Source organism: Stenella coeruleoalba (genome assembly GCF_951394435.1).
Source record: "Stenella coeruleoalba genome assembly, chromosome: 3".
NCBI lineage: Eukaryota > Metazoa > Chordata > Mammalia > Artiodactyla > Delphinidae > Stenella > Stenella coeruleoalba.
In genome coordinates this window covers 65,585,230-65,601,552 of record NC_137148.1, presented here as the reverse complement: position 1 = coordinate 65,601,552, position 16,323 = coordinate 65,585,230, and the positions used below count along the sequence as shown (strand labels likewise).

Below are 16,323 nucleotides of genomic sequence, written 5' to 3'. Positions count from 1 at the left end.
GTAAAGTACAAAAAAAGTATGCATTATCATTATTATTTTGTAATTTTCTCATCCCTTCTTACTGTTTTTCCACACCTGGAAACACTAAATTTTATAATGAAAGACATCTATTATTGTTGTTGTTGTTGCTATTAATCACATATAAAGAGACGGATTGACTATCCATTATTTGGGGAGGGAGTAAGAAAAAGGCAAAATGTTCCAGGGTTCATGCTCATTTTGGGAAACCCGATAATCTAGTGCTGGAATAAGACTTTGACCTCAACAGAATAGCCAAAGGGCTATGCCACCAAGAAAAACCTATTTTAAAAAAGGGAAACATTCCATTTCAATTTTCTCATTTGTAAGATGTAGAGCAGAATTTAAAAGATGCCTTTTCACCCCCACCCCACCAAAAAAGGAAAATAAATCTTATTGATGTAGCAAATGCATTAGACAATGTTATACCCTTTCTACACTTGGATGAACAAAGGACATATTTTCATGATGTAGAATTGCTTGAAATGGAAAGATTATGGAGAAACTTACATGTAAAACAATTGAAAAAAGTAGAAGATAAAAATCATACTTACAAAGTCAATTAGAACAATTCTTTAATAGAGATATCCTGTCAAAGTAATGAGTTCCGGATCTAATGGATTCCTTACCACACAGATATTCCAAGTGCAATGTTAGTATGTCTGTTTTTTAATGCTGATGTTTCGCTCAGATTGATTTTTCTAGAATTGAGTGCAGTTAAAACCTAGGTTTCAAATACCAGCCAATAAGGGATACAGTTTGTTGGATTATCATCATGCAGAAAGCTATTATGAAATAATAGAAAAAGCTCTAAGATACAGACGATCTAGGTTCTAGTACTTACTGGATCTACGAAAGTAACTATGTAACACATTATGTTTGAAGATTTCAATTTTAACATCTGTTAAATGGAAATAACAATTTATGCTTGGTTTACTTTAAGCTTATTATAAATGCAAAATAAAATAGGCTCTGTAGTGCTTGGTAAATTATAAACACCAAATTAGAATTCTATTAATCACCATCCCCAACATTTCTGTGCATACCTTTAGTTATTGTTGAAGTTTTAGAAAACAAAAATTCTAGTTGCTCTTTCATGTTGGCATTCTGAATGGGATGTATACTAATGCTCGAAATATAGCTGAATCAAATAGTTATTAGCTGTCTCAGTTTTCTTGGGGAACACATATACCATAAATTATTTGGAAAACTGGTTTTAAAAGCAATCTATGAGGCCTTTGTACTGTCTAGCTCTTGTTACTTAGAGGAAACCCTTGGCGAATCCTTTGAATGTGAATTGTTACAATGCTAACTATTACCTAAAATTTATATTAATTCTAATATTTCTTTATGTATATTCAGGGATGTTCTGTATACTTAAAAAGACCCATAACTACTTTGAGCATAAAAATATTTCTATTATTTCTTTAAAAACAAGACAAAAATTAAATTAGCAAACCTTTTCCCTTTCACCATTCTGGCAGCCTACTCATGTGAACCGAAATATGGATAAGGAAGCATATCTGGTTCTAATTTCTGAACTCAACACCAGATGTTGTTTTCAAGGTTTGCCTTTAAAAAAAAACCCCTAACTTTCATGAAGCCATCTCAGTCCAAGGGGTAGGGCGAATCACTGCAGATTAAAATTTTGAATTTATATTTTACTATTAAACCATGCTTATGAGGAACATCTCCAGTGAATCATCCATAATGACCAAAGAGACCTTTTCAATATAAATATATACACTGCTCATACATTGTCAAATCTTTTAAAATAGAATATGGGATGAGCAGTTTTTCTGAAATAGAAACACCATGTTCCTTATGGAGGCCCTCACACACTGCAGCAGGAGAGAGAGGACCTTGGGAAAAGTTTGTATCACAGGAGCCTTGTGAGACAGTCAGTTTTGTGATCTGTATTTACTCTACAAGTTTGTGCCATGGACAAATGTGAGTCATATGTTACTGCTGAGTATAGGGAATCTCCAGCCATTCATGAAATTAAAACATATTTACCTTTTTTTTTTTTTTTTCTTTTTCAGCTCGTGACTAAGTTATTTATTTAAGCCATCTCCTGCTATAAGCAAAGGGATGGAAGATCAGTATAATGGTCATCACTGGATACAAGGAGGTGAGCTTAAGGTCCCGTACAATTTTCTGGTCCATGTGTGCAGAGTAATGGTTCAAACCAGTGCTGTGGTCTTCACTGGGTAGTGGTCCAGGTTCTCTTTGTTCGTCTTCATAGCCAATTGGAAGCGGATTCACATGAGGGTTATGGAAAGTGTATGGTTACCATCTCCCCAGGGAAAGGGCTTGGACCTGATGCGGATATAGGGGTAGGCGACGAACTCGGGTCTCTCCTCCTCTCCGTGGTGCGACTTCAGGAAGACATTCAGCATGCTCACTCCCACCCCGGGGAGCACCACGAAGAAGGTGAGGGCCTTCCACAGGCGATCTGAGCCCTCCTCGCTGTGGGTGCCACTGTGGGCACCACTCGACATAGGCTGGCTCGACAGCCGGGAACGACCTAGCAGCCCAGAAACCTGGGCTCCAGCTGCCGCTGCCATCTTCGACCAGGACCCATATTTACCTTTTAAATAATCTTTTCCAGGTTGTTGCCCAACAGTCTTTTTCAGGCTCTTTGTAGTTGAAAGGAAATGTAATATCTGACAACTTCAAGTAGGCTCTTAACCAAACAGAATAACCAAATGTTGAAATGCTGATGGTTATTTACGTAGTTATACTTGTAGTTACTTATATGTGTTGCTCTTTCCTTAAACTAAGTATTAGGGATATGTATATTTCTCTATTTATATTAATATGGCATTTAGTGAATTTTATCTTATTTGAATATGCTAAAAGCAGATGAGAATTGTAAATGGGGTTGTACATAAACTACGACTAAAGAGCATCTACTAACATTAATTCAACAAACAAGGGTTGAGGGCACTCAGAAATGGAGATCTAAGATGCATGTGTATAAAGCAGAATCTATAAATAAAGAGAAACAAGCATGAAAAACTGTAATCATGTATCATAAGAACTCAGAGTATTGGGTAGACTTTCAGCCATTCTTCATTTATTCAGCAGTGTTTATTGATCACCTGTTATATGCTGGGCTTCAGAGATACCATGGGGCAAAGGGAGCAAGACAGACACAGGCCTTTCCTCTTGGAGCTTACATTTCCATTTGTCCACGGGACATTCTCACCCAGATGTACATAAAAAACAATGTATGTAAAATTGACCTAATGGTGTCTGCCCTGAAGTCAGCTTTTCCTTCCGGTAGCCTCACTTTTCTTAATGGCACTTCTATTCCCTCAATTTCTGTGGCCTCAAACTTGAAATTGTCATCTCTTTTCCTTTTCCTCTCATAATGGTACTGTTGAGCTTGCTTTCCAAATACCTTGCCATCTTCTCTTCTCTGTCCTCACTCTCCCCTTTTAGTTCCTCACTCCCTTTAACCTGGCATATTGCAAAGTCTATCTGATTTTACTTGTCTTCAATTTTTTTCCTCTCTCATTTATGTGGATAAAGCTGTTAGATAATTCTTCCTAAAGAAGAATACTAATCACATCACCACCTTGTTCAGGAGCCCTCAATGTCTCCGTAGTCTTTGTCTAATTAAGCAAAATCTCCCCAGTCTGTTATTTATGCCTACCATAATAGCCCTGATCCCACTAACCAATGAATATAATTTATATTTATGTCCAAATTACAATGGTGCTGAGCTACCCCCTGCAGAGGATATTCCTTAAACTTCTGGTTCTTATTATCTAACTTTGCTTTGGATTTAAAAAAAACAAGAAAAAGAAAAAGAAAGCTGTTTTCAGCTTGTGTATGGGGTTTTCCTGAAGATTGCTGTATTCCTTTATATTCCAATAACAATAGCACAGGCCTTCTTCTGCTCTCTGATTATGTGCTCTTTTGTCTATTTTCCATTCTTGATTGTGAGAACCTACAGAATGAAACTGACAAGACAAGGGCCTCCTAGGTGGCTGGAGAAAGGGAAGAAATGGCATAGAAAAGCAAGACTCCTCTTGAGCCAGTTGGTGGATGGGAAAGGCTGGCAACAGTCATACATTAATAATTTTGAGCCCAATCACACCCATTTGCCAGCTGTAGTCAACACTTAGCATCTTCCAACTTCTTCCTTTCTGCTTTCCTCTTGTCAACGCCTGCTTCATAAAAAGCTCAATGAAGGAGCTGACCACTGTCCAATCACGAGAACACTGACACTCCTGCCAAGAGCTGGCTCCCAAGGCTGACTCCTGAACCTCACCCTACAGATGAATGGGACTGTAGGCTCTTCCCCCAAACACATCTGATTTCTTGTCCCCATGTCTTCCCTCTTTCTAAATGATATCTTCTCATTTCTGCCTGTTATAGTCCTGTCATTCAAGTTCCATATCTCATGCCAGCTACTCTTTGATGCTTCTTCCAATCTCTTTAACAGCAGGGTGATCATACTCTATGCCAAAGAAACATTCCCAACTACCCTGAATAATCTGCATTATTCAAGACTAATTTCCCCATATCATTCAAAAACGGTGACAAGCATTTCTCTTTATCAGCCCCTATGTGGGGATTTCCACATGGTAATAGCATAAAGAGAATTTTTAATTTACTTCACCTTCATACTTTGAAAATATGTAATTCATGATAAATTCTAAACATTTTGAAAGATGTACATTATTTTGAAATCTGTGTGTAAAAGGACACCTGAAATACCTCTATTTGTCCATAACTCTGCTGTAATCTAACTGAAGAATATCAGGATTATAGGCATAAAAGTTAAGTCTATATGATATAGGAATATTCAGTAAAGAAGTTCATATGAGACTAGGGCAAACGGCAGTGTCCTTCAGGAGATAGTTTTCTATATACAGTATGAGACTATTTATTGTGCTTGGGAAGTTCAATGTGCAGTGTTTGGAAAGGTCTGGAAAAACCGTATGCAACCCATACTCCATTTGGGGCCTATTTTCCCCTTGGGGTATTAGTAAAATTTGATTTAAAGTTTATCTCCTCTTTCTTTGTCTACTTCACTTCTCTGTTAAAACCTGCAGTCCCAGCTGCCCTCCTGTCACCTGTTTTAATAACTAAGTTAAAAAGTGAATAAATTTACTGATTCATCTACATGAACTGAAGCAGCTTGGGGTTCTGTAACTTTATGGAAGATATTAGGTGAATGGGGTCTCACTGTGGAGTGACAGACTTTTGTTAGCACTCTTTTTTCTCCTCTTCTTCCGTTTTCCTTTAATTTCCACTCCTGTCCATACCACTCTGATATAACCAGGAAATTCTTCCACTTGGTCTTGCAGAACAGTTTGAAGAGCAGCCTTACTTGTACCTTTAATCCCAAGAGTCTATGAAAGTTTTTTCTGAAGAATTTCAGTGTCTTCCCTGAAAAGAAGTCTGGTCAACACAATTTTTTTTTTCATTTTTTTTCTTATACTAAGGCAGACTAGAAATCAGGACTCAAATCACATTGATGGAATTAACATACATTATATGTGATAACATGAAGACACAGTCATTTTTATTTCTGGAGCTAGTGGCAGGAACAGATTGTGTCTATTGCACATGATTGTGTGGTGTCTAATCCAGTAACATAAAGTGAAGGTTTGGCTTTCTTCTTTATAATTACAGTTTTAAAACTGAGGTATACTTAATTTACAATGTTGTGTTCGTTTCAAGTGTACAGCAAAGTGATTCAGTTATACACATCTATCTATCTATTCTTTTTCAGATTCTTTTCCATTATAGGTTATTACAAGATACCGAGTAGAGTTCCCTGTGCTATATAGTAGGTCCTTGTTGTCTACCTCTCTTATATATAGTACTGTGTATATGTTAATCCCAAACCCCTAATTTATCTCCCCCCGCCCCATCCCCTTTGGTAACCATGTTTGTTTTCTATGTCTGTGAGTCCATTTCTGTTTTGTAAATAAGTTCATTTGTATGCTACTGGTGGAGGTTACCAATAACTTAGATATCAGACAATTATATCAGTTACTTCTGTGAATGGGGCCCACACTCTAGAGATTGTCCACTGCAATGACCAGGCAAGTCTGTTTCTTAGGATACATTTTAAAACATGAGGGCAATATATATTTAACATTTTCAGAACAGTGAGCCAATAATTCAAGGTATTTAGATTATCTCCCTGGGTTGATATAAAAATATTATTTGTCACTAGTTGCTTAATAAAACTGTAGTGAAACAGTTCTATGGGCAAGTTCTTCCCCTGAAAGGAAAGGCTAAAGGTGTTAGGTGTTTGATGTGCCAGAAAATTTCAAAGACTCCCACGTATACTGCCAGCCCTTTGGGGGAAAATGGTTCTAAACTGATATCCAGTTACTGTTTAATAAGTAAGGTTTTCTAATTAAATTTTGGAATTTGAAAATAAAATTCTTCTGAGTCTAAGCTTTGTGTCATGTTTTTTTAAAAAGCAAGAAAAATGAGGAATTATAGAGAAAAAAACTGAAAAATGGTCCAAATTGATTTCAAGAAATTTAACATTTCTGTCTTTATTGAATTTTTATCTTCAAGAATTTGCCAGAAAAGAACATACCAAGTTTCTTAGTGGTGCCATAGAAGGAGGACAATGTATTAATCATGAAGGCATGAAATAAATAAAATAATGGCAGTTTTCTACTTTGAACAAAAGACTTGCTATTTTAGTGGCAAGAGTAAGTGTGCGAATACACAAATAAATCTAATATAAACAGTAAGAAGCCTTTGACTGCGTTTGGAGTGATTATTTTTGGAGTGATTATTGATCCAAATGCTATCTGCTGACTGAGGCTATCCTAGCTAACGTCTCCAAATACTCAACTCGTCCGCAGTAGTTTTGTAGCTGAGGCTTTTTGAGTGCCTGTGGGAATAGCTGGGTTGGTGGCACTTACCAAGACATTTTTCTTAGTTTACACATTTGTTTTGACTTGAAAAACTTATAGCTTGGGATTCAGCCCTGAGCTCATGGGCTAACCACATCGGTTTACTTCTGTCTCATTCCTAGTATTTGCACCTAACTTCTGCTTTAAGAACAAAGAAACAACTTTCACAGAGAATCACAGATTCAAAGAGCATGAAGATACATAATAAATTGCAATGGATCAAAAATCAGGAGATCAAGAAGACTGTTCTCCATGTTCTACTAATTTCCTCATGGGCTGCCCTCACACTGTGTTTCCTTAGCTTTGTTTGTTGAAATTGCCATGGCGTCTATCATTTTTATTCAACAAAGTGAAATGAACACATCATTGTGATTTCCGAGACCTCTTGTTCCTTCACTTAAGATGAGTTAGCTGACAAATCCACTCTGTACTTTTCTTAATATTTATATTACATGGATCCTTTGAGAAAAGCAAACTTTTCTTTAGACCTACTTAATTAGATAACCTAGAAGATGACCAATCATTGGGTTTTCCTTAGAGAGTCAAATTGTGAGTGAATTTTATTAATTAAAAAATTGTCGAATGAAAACAACCTAATATACCATATGTACACATTTATGGGCATATAAGCATATATGTTTAAGCAGATGCATTTGATTTTAGTAGTGCCCACGTCATTGTTTATCTTTGCAGGAAATTCACCTGGAGCAACTGAGTGTTGGTGTGCTGTGCTCCGTTTGTAAGACAATTATTAATCTGCGTGAGAATGTAGCAGGATCTCACCCATCCCAAGGTTTGCCTTTATTGCTTAACGAAGAGGTCTGTTTAAACAGTAATTTTAACTTTCTGGTAAACAGTTCTTCACACCTATGCCCTTTCTTTAAAATTTCACCCATTAACTTCAAAATGGAAAATTTCCTTCCAGACTAAGGTGTGGGACATATCTGGGTATAAGTGGCTGTGCTTTATGGCACATGTCACATGATTCTGTAAAGGACTAGTCCAAAGATACTCTGAAAGAATGATTAAAGATCACATCAGTCGCAGTCAGTGTGGCCATAAAAGAGCAAGGAGAGATACTAATAGTGGTGGAACTGTTCAGTATCATGACTGGAGGTGGATACACAAACCTATGCAGGTGATAAAACTGCATAGAATTTAGTACATACAGAGACAGAGACACAGACCCATAGAAATGACAGGTGAAACTGGGGAAATCTAATGATCAGTGAATTGTATCAATGTGACTGTCTTGGCTGTGATATTATACTGTAATTTTTCAAAATGTTACCACTGGTGGATACAGAGAAAAGTATACAAGGGATCATTCTATATTAAAAAAAAAAAAAAAAAAAAGATCACATCAGTGATTTTGTCAGAAGGACAAGCACAGGTACCTGCTGGTCGATACCTGTCTTCTGTAAGGTGCAGAGGGGAAGGAGAAAGGGATTGACGTCAAAAAGACCAGCGTTGGGACCTGGCTTTACCACCATGGGCATGTTACTCTGCCCTGACATCTCTTTTTCCTTAAAGAATTGCTTCAAAGATTAAAGGTAATATACATAAAGTGTCTAGCAAAAGGTGCCTGGCATATAGTATATATGATTGTTTTATAGGTTCAAAGATCGCATATTTCAAGCCACTCAGGAGCCGACGATTAACACTGTGTTAGAGGAAAAAGACTGGAAGAACTCACTGTACAGAGTTGGGCTATAGTTCTCAACCTGCGTTTATTTATGGTTATTTGGTAGCTAGCGATCCTGTGGATATTAGTATTCCTTTCTTAATAGGGTCCTTTATCAGGGAAAACAAATAGAACAGTCTTTACAACTAGTGCCCCTTTCCCCCTAGGGTACTAGAAAAGTTACAGTTCCCAACATTTTGAAAAGAAAGAAAGATACTAAACATTAATTATGCATAGTTACAAAATAGACTGCTCCTTGATGGAAAAGTTTTAAAAAATGAATTAGAAGCGGGGGAGGAAATGAACAGCAGAAAGGAAACTATATTTTGGCAAGCTCTGAAACATGGAAACATTATTCTTTCCTGGTTTTCCGTGAATTTGAATCTCTTGACAGTTTCTCAATTATAGCTTGTAACTGTGGGCTTCAAAGCAATTCTGCAGTTCAGTTCACCTCAGCTAGTCAGTCAGTAATGTTTATTGAATTCCCATGGAGGGAAGAATACTGAGTAAAGGACCCATTTTCCTTTTCCTCAGCATGGATGCCTTGATCCAGAGACTCTGTCATTCAGCCAGTCAGACCTGCTAATGTTCTCTTACTTTGAATCCTCCCCGACCGTGTTTACCCAGAGACCCTCGGAGGCTGGAGCTGACCTCCTCCCATCTGCCATCCTACATCGTGTCTCTTCCTGCCTGTACCAGATGAAAACCCTTTAGGCCGGAAGCTTTCCCAGATTAATACCAGACCCTTAATCTCATACCACCCCTCCCCACCGCCACCCAAATTTATTTTATAAATATGTGTATTGTTTGGGTTGAACTGAACCAAACTATAATCTCTACACGTTTAAAGCTTAGGCTCAATTATAGGATCATATGGTATCCATGTTCAAAGGGGTTTTTAAGTTTTAGTCCAATCATCTTATTTTTTCAGATTAAAATAAATGAAAACTAAAACCCAGCAAAGGAAAATTACTTGTCATAGTATAGTGAAGCGGCAGTAGGCTTTGTTGTCTCAAAAATCAAACCCAGGGCTAGCTCCTGGCTCTGCAAATTGCTAGCTAGCTATTAGTACTTGAGCAGGTCACTGAACCTCTCTGTGCCTTATTTCATTTTAGTCTATAAAATGGGGGGGGTTAATCATTATTGTAGCATTACTGACATTTTTAAAAGGGATGGAAAATACCTGGCAAATTTGAGCTGTTCAGTAAAGGATGACTGTTCTTCTCCAAGGTCAGAACGGATATAAATGGCAGACCAGAACTGGAACCCAGAGCCTCCAAGTGCAGTGCTTAATCTTTCCTGACCTGCTGCTTATTTCCAGAGGAGTACCACCCGCTGAGGGCATTCAGTAAACAGCTCTTGGGGATGGCTGTTTCCCAGACAGATTATAATTCTTTTGAGACAGGAAGGTAGGAGGGATTTTGTTATTGTTTCTTGCCTTGGGGGAAAGATTCCATCAGTAAAGTAGCAATAAAAAGGTTCCTTCTATTAGTGGAAATGATTAACACTCCTTTAGTTAGCCAATATGTTCCCACCCATTTCTGAATTTGGCCTCACATGAACCAAGCCACACAGATGGGGGAATCAGAAACCTAAGAAAACAGCAACAAATTGGTTTGATGAGTGGATGTGGTTGAAATCTTTCATCTGGTTTGTCTCAATTGGTTGTGGAAGTTATATGGGTTTTGAATAAAGTCAAAAATCCAAGCAAAATGTTATGAATATTAAGCCACAGGTATCAAAGCTTGGAGAATCTGATGAAAAATGAACCAATGTAAACCAAAACATAAGGATATTACACACCTCCTTTCCCGACAATTTCTGGCAGGAAGAGACTCAACTTGCTGTAGGAGAAGAATATGCAGGCTTTCTAATGAATTATCGCCTCAGTGTTTATTTTTCAATGAATCAGTGTGCTGGAATGATTAAAGTATATGTGGCTCAGAAACTCAGGCGGGAAGGAATGAGCCAGGACTAAAAGCCAATGCTAAATGTGCCCACGTTGGCTGTCCCAGTGGAATCCAGCCTTGCCATGAATAAAAGGGTTTTCTGAGGCATAAGTACTTACACAGCCAGCCAATTTGGCTCTCCACATATCTGTGATGCTTGCTTGAAAATGGTGCTTCCAGATGGAAATCTGGGGAAGGGTGAGTAAACCAGTATAGAGGTGATATATATTGTCTACTTCCTCTGTAGAGAGTTCATGGTGCCTTATTTTAGCTTGTTTGAGAAGTAAGACATTGACCATCAGAACAAATATCTGAGATACAGCCTATGACTTATTTTGCCTCAGTCAGACCAGTGGGTGAGATTGTGCAGAACGAAGAAGCAGCTATTCTAAGTTCCAGAAGAAATGAAAACTTTGTTTGCTTGCCTTGTAGCTGTTCTTCATCCATCTTCAAAGGGTCTACACTTATGAAATATTTTAGACTGAGGTTTTCTTTTTTTGTGTGTGTGTGATTTCACAAAGAAATGATGGTCCTCTTAAAACTCTAGCGAAACTGTGCTTGGAATCTGCTTTGTCAGAGGCCTATTTTTCAAAAGCTGCTATGTGGTTATCAAACTGCATTTTCTCAGGGCCTATAAAAAAAATCTGAGTTGCTTTAGAAATTTAGAGAAGGAAGATCCAAACTGAAAATTTTAGCTGTCCTATTTAATTATAATGAATGTTTATAATTCAGGTACAAGATGTGTCCACATATGGAAGGTCACTTTAACATAGATTTGCTTTAGGGCTTCCCTGGTGGCGCAGTGGTTGAGAGTCCGCCTGCCGATGAAGGGGACAAGGGTTCGTGCCCCAGTCCGGGAAGATCCCACATGCCGCGGAGCGGCTGGGCCCGTGAGCCATGGCCGCTGAGCCTGCGCGTCCAGAGCCTGTGCTCCGCAACGGGAGAGGCCACAGCAGTGAGAGGCCTGCGTACCACAAAAAACAAAATAAAAATAGATTTGCTTTAATTACAACTACCTGTGAACAAACCATCACCTGGATGACTTAAAGCTCTTGTGTTTAGTTCAGAGGTATAAATATTCATGAGAAAAAAAGAAGTTAGGCCTTGTAAAAATCTCTTGTTAAAAAACATCATGCTGAACTTGTTAATGGGTAATCTTAAATCATTCTATATAAAATAATATGTAATTACTGATCTAAACCTAAAATTTTAATTGAAAGCAAGGAATACATTGGGAGAAGAGCTACTGATGGCTCCTGAGAAGAACAGGGCCTTGGAGAAATATGAGTTGCATACAGTGGCTCCTTGGTAACTGTCTCTTCCTCACTTGTCATGAGACAAGGACAATGCAGGGAGGAAATTCTCGTTGGACAAAGAAAATACAAGAATTTTGATTTATTGGGTTAAATGGGCAAAGTGCTTTGCCAAAGAAATTAAAATATGTAGACAATTAAAGGCTTTTGGTGGCTGAAGAAATGTCTTTCATGGCAAGCATGGCAACACCAAACTGCATCAGCTGGCTGGAGTTGACATCAAAATTCTTTTGAACATAAACACAGGTGCAGTGCAGGTTGAAAACAGTTTTTCTGGTTGCAAATTAAAAATGGAAGTAAACAGTATTAGATAAACAATAATCATTGTCACTAAAGCACAGTTGCAGGTATGCCTGGAAATGGCGGACTATGTAATGACCAGAATGGTCCCAACTGCTCTGTCAAATTACTCAGCTAGGGAGTTGTGGACCTGGTACAGAAAATAGATCTGTGGTTTCCTAGATGATTTTAAATAGCATTTCAACTGTGCTCTTAAAATATTATTAACATTTCTAAATGTTTATTTTAATATGGTGATTGAGAATGTGCTTTGGTCTTCCACTCTATCATTTAGGGACTAGCAAGAAAACAAACCATTCTAGGCATTTTATTTATTTTTAATAAATTTATTTATTTTTTGATTTTTGGCAGCGTTGGGTCTTCGTTACTGCTTGTAGGCTTCCTCTAATTGCGGTGAGTGAGGGCTACTCTTGGTTGCTGTGAGCGGGCTTCTCAATGCAGTGGCTTCTCTTGTTGCAGAGCATGGGCTCTAGGCGCACAGGCTTCAGTAGTTGTGGCATGCGGGCTCAGCAGTTGTGGCTCGTGGGCTCTAGAGCACAGGCTCAGTAGTTGTGGCTCACGGGCTTAGTTGCTCCGTGGCATGTAGGATCTTCCCAGACCAGGGTTTGAACCCGTGTCCCCTGTGTTGGCAGGCAGATTCTTAACCACTGCACCACCAGGAAAGTCCCAGGCATTTTAAATGAAAGGAATTTAATACAGGTGATTGGTTACCACACAATCAAAATGTAGACAAGGAAAAGAGGAGATGGCAAGAGAAATAAAAGGCATATGATAGCAGGAAACCACTATTTACAAGCTCTGGGAACAGAGCTTAGAGGGTAGAACCATATAGCTATTGGTCTAGCCTTGGTCTGGGATCCTTAAACGTGGGGTAAATGGGTATTGAAGCCACAGAGTAAACAGAACTATTGCTAGAGATGCCCCAAAAAACTCAGAGGAAACGGAAGGGAAATACCCTGACTTTTCCCCTCCTCCAATCTTCCAATCTGGCAAACTAACATTCAACCCTCCTTTACCAAACCTCTAAAATTACACATACAACATGCATAAATATATGACTGCTCATGAAAATAAGACATAAAACTCAGATGACTGAAACCTGTGATGAACCCATGAATGTTAGAAAGCAGATGACATCAAGTTAAATAGAGAAATTGTGGGCCAGGATGCGTGCAGGGGAGCACTTAGTGGTGGGTCACAGACAGAGTGAGAGGAAGCCAAGCATAGTTGGGACATTGGATAGGATCATTATTTGGAGTCAGTCGTAAGGAGTAGAAATGAATGTTGAGCTCTATTCACGTTCCTACCTTGGACCACAAAATCTAAACATAAAGTCTGCCTCCAGTCAGGGACAACGAAAACGGGCACTCTGATTACAGGAGGAATCACTGCAGATCACGAAAACAGCTTCTGCCTAGTGGCATATCTTGCCCTACCCCCTCCCCCCTTTCTCACTAAAAGCAGTGTGGCATGCAAACTGCAACAGCAGTGCCCACATTCTCCCAAAGAAACTACATGAATAGATGTGTCAAGACAATCTAATAAGGACTCCCAATGGTAAACATAAAGGCACAATCCAAAAAAATCCTTTCTTAAGGCACACTTAAGAAAAGCCAACAGCATAAAGGGAGGCGGTATTCTCAGGACCAAAGGAAACCGAGTCAGCAGGGCAGCCAGAGGGAATGCTAAAATATATGACATTAATATTATAAACAAGGAAGGATATTATGTCCATGAAATTAGTATAGGTAGTTTTGAAACAAAGAAGACAGATAAATCCAAACGCATCATTCTTTACAATGAATATCAAGGAGGGAGAAGGATAAGAGGTTTACTTTGGTTAGACTATAAGTTCAGTCCATATTTTTCAGTCACTATTCACCTATTAACACCAAAAACTTTCAATAAATCTTGGCTTTTCTTTTGTGAGACAAACTAAAAGCATGTCTAGAGTTGGCTATAGGAACCAAGTTGAGCAGCCTAACAGAAAATACAACTACAATTTTGGTGCAAGCAACAATAATATGAAACCCTTTAAAATTAGATTCTCTCACCTCCATGAACAATAAAAATTGAGTGCCACCCTTATGAAAAGTCACTTTCTTTTTCTTTTGCATGTTCTGCTTTCAGTGCTTTGCTTCTCTGTGCCCCTCTGAGAAGAATGCGGGGGGCAGGGTGTGGGTGGAGGTGGTGTGCATCGAGTCAGATCTGTAGATGAAGGGCCTTGTCCCACCATCAATTTTAACCAAAGCTCCCTAAGATGTCATGCGAGCTCATATCTCAGCAGGATGGATTTCTGGTTATCAGAAAAGTCTTGGAAGTTGATGCATATAAGATCCACAGAGATTTCTTAGTAGCATTGCTAGGATCATTAATATGGTTTCCCCTTATCCTAATATTCTAGAAGTTAATCTCCCTCTTTTGTTCACTTTCAACCTGGCAGGCACCATTATAACTCCAATTACAAGAGTAGAACTTACTGTACTTCATCCACTTTAAGATGCATGTTTTTTATCATCTCTGAAATCACAAGGCATGTTACAACTGATGGCATGTCAGCTTAGTAACTTTCCTTTCCCCCAAGTGGTACATAAATAATGGTGCATCTTGCAGTCAATGGTATCTTGGAGTCAATGAAATTTGGCTTTGTTTTGCATGCTTATTTTCACCAACACAGAAGATGTGACTATTTATCTTGTTAAGTACTGTAGTCATCATCCACTGTTCACAGAATGAGTGTGTGTGTTTGTACACTGGAGCATTTTTGTTTGTTTGTTTTTACAGTAAAACATTTCTAGACACATATTTTATAGAATGCTATAGAGCTGTGCTTCCTAAACTTGACCAACTAGCAGAATCACCAGAGGAACTTTGAAAACAATACAGATATCTGAGCTCTCCTTCTGAGTTTCTGGTTCTAGATGCATCTGAGAATCTGTAATTTTAGAACTCTCCCAGGCTGATTCTGATGAGAGCCATGCTACAGATGAGGAGAACAACAGAGGAATGTATCTGCTCTATAGGAAGTATGTGAAAAATAATTTTAATATATAAATATCGCTGTCTTCAAGTAGGGAAAGAAGAGTCCACCCAAAGTCATGTTCTTTCATACTTAAAATTTCTGTTGTTTTATGAAAACAATCTACATTGTATCTTAGTGAAATTTTTTAGCATTAAGAGGTCAACTTTATGATCCAAAATGTATTAAAAATCAATCTTCAGTGATTGTCAAATTTCAAATAGAGTTTTAACCACAGAAAATTATATTAATTTCCACTGAGACTTGAAAATCAATTCAATTCAGTGCCCTTTTTATGTTGCTTCCAAGGTTTATGGCACACTGGTTACACGAGACATTATGGAATTATACTAGTCTCCTGAAATACTGGGTTATATTTATATAATTTTGGTAGGCTTCATTGCACATGGGGAGGCATGATTTAATGGAAAGAACCAGGAATCACAGGAGACCTACCATTAGCTGTGTGACCTTAGGCAGGTCATTTAATTTCTTTTGGCTCTAATTTTCCAATCTGTAAAATAATTAAGCAGGAGTAGATGCCTTCTAAGGTTCCTTCCACCACTAAGATTATATGGTTTTTGTGGTCTGAATGGATGCAAAGCCATATTGTATCCACAGCTGATTGACAGGAATATTTATAGTATATTTACAGCTTACTGGCAGGAACTAATTGATTGGCAATGTGAAGTTAAGAGGCAACTTTGCTACGGTGACCTTGAACTGTGATAATTCAGTACACTAATAAATGGGCTTCAGGGAAATAATTTCCAGTGAATAAAGCACCAAAAAAGGAAATGACTATGAAATTAGAGAAATCTAGAAACTAATTTAAATGAGTTTTTAAAATTTATGTTATTCCAAGGACAAAGTTCAACACAGAATATAACCTTCAAAAGTAGAAATTTGAGAGAAACTTCTTGGTCAAGTAAAAGAAAAGGAAAATTAAGAATAAATAAAAATGAGAGTAGTTCTATCCATTTGGATGATGTCAGTTCCAAGCAACAAAAGACAGAAGAAATTTATTGGCATATATAACTATTAGTTCATCTGTACAGAGTGGGCTTCAGTCATGGTTTAACCAGGAAGTTGGCTGAAATTCCCATCAGTTCACCTGGCTCAGTCTCACTCTATGCAT

The 16,323-nt window shown here is 38.1% G+C and overlaps 1 protein-coding gene across 1 annotated transcript; it reads right to left on the bottom strand.

Annotated features, from left to right (window-relative positions):
* Window positions 1–2,279: 2,279 nt before the first annotated feature.
* LOC307184250 (cytochrome c oxidase subunit 6A1, mitochondrial-like) lies at window positions 2,280–2,585 on the bottom strand (the record flags this gene model as incomplete). The annotated part of the gene is made up of 1 exon (XM_079917573.1): window positions 2,280–2,585. The coding sequence occupies one exon, from the start codon at window positions 2,583–2,585 to the stop codon at window positions 2,280–2,282; it is 306 nt and encodes a 101-aa protein (XP_079773699.1).
* Window positions 2,586–16,323: the final 13,738 nt, after the last annotated feature.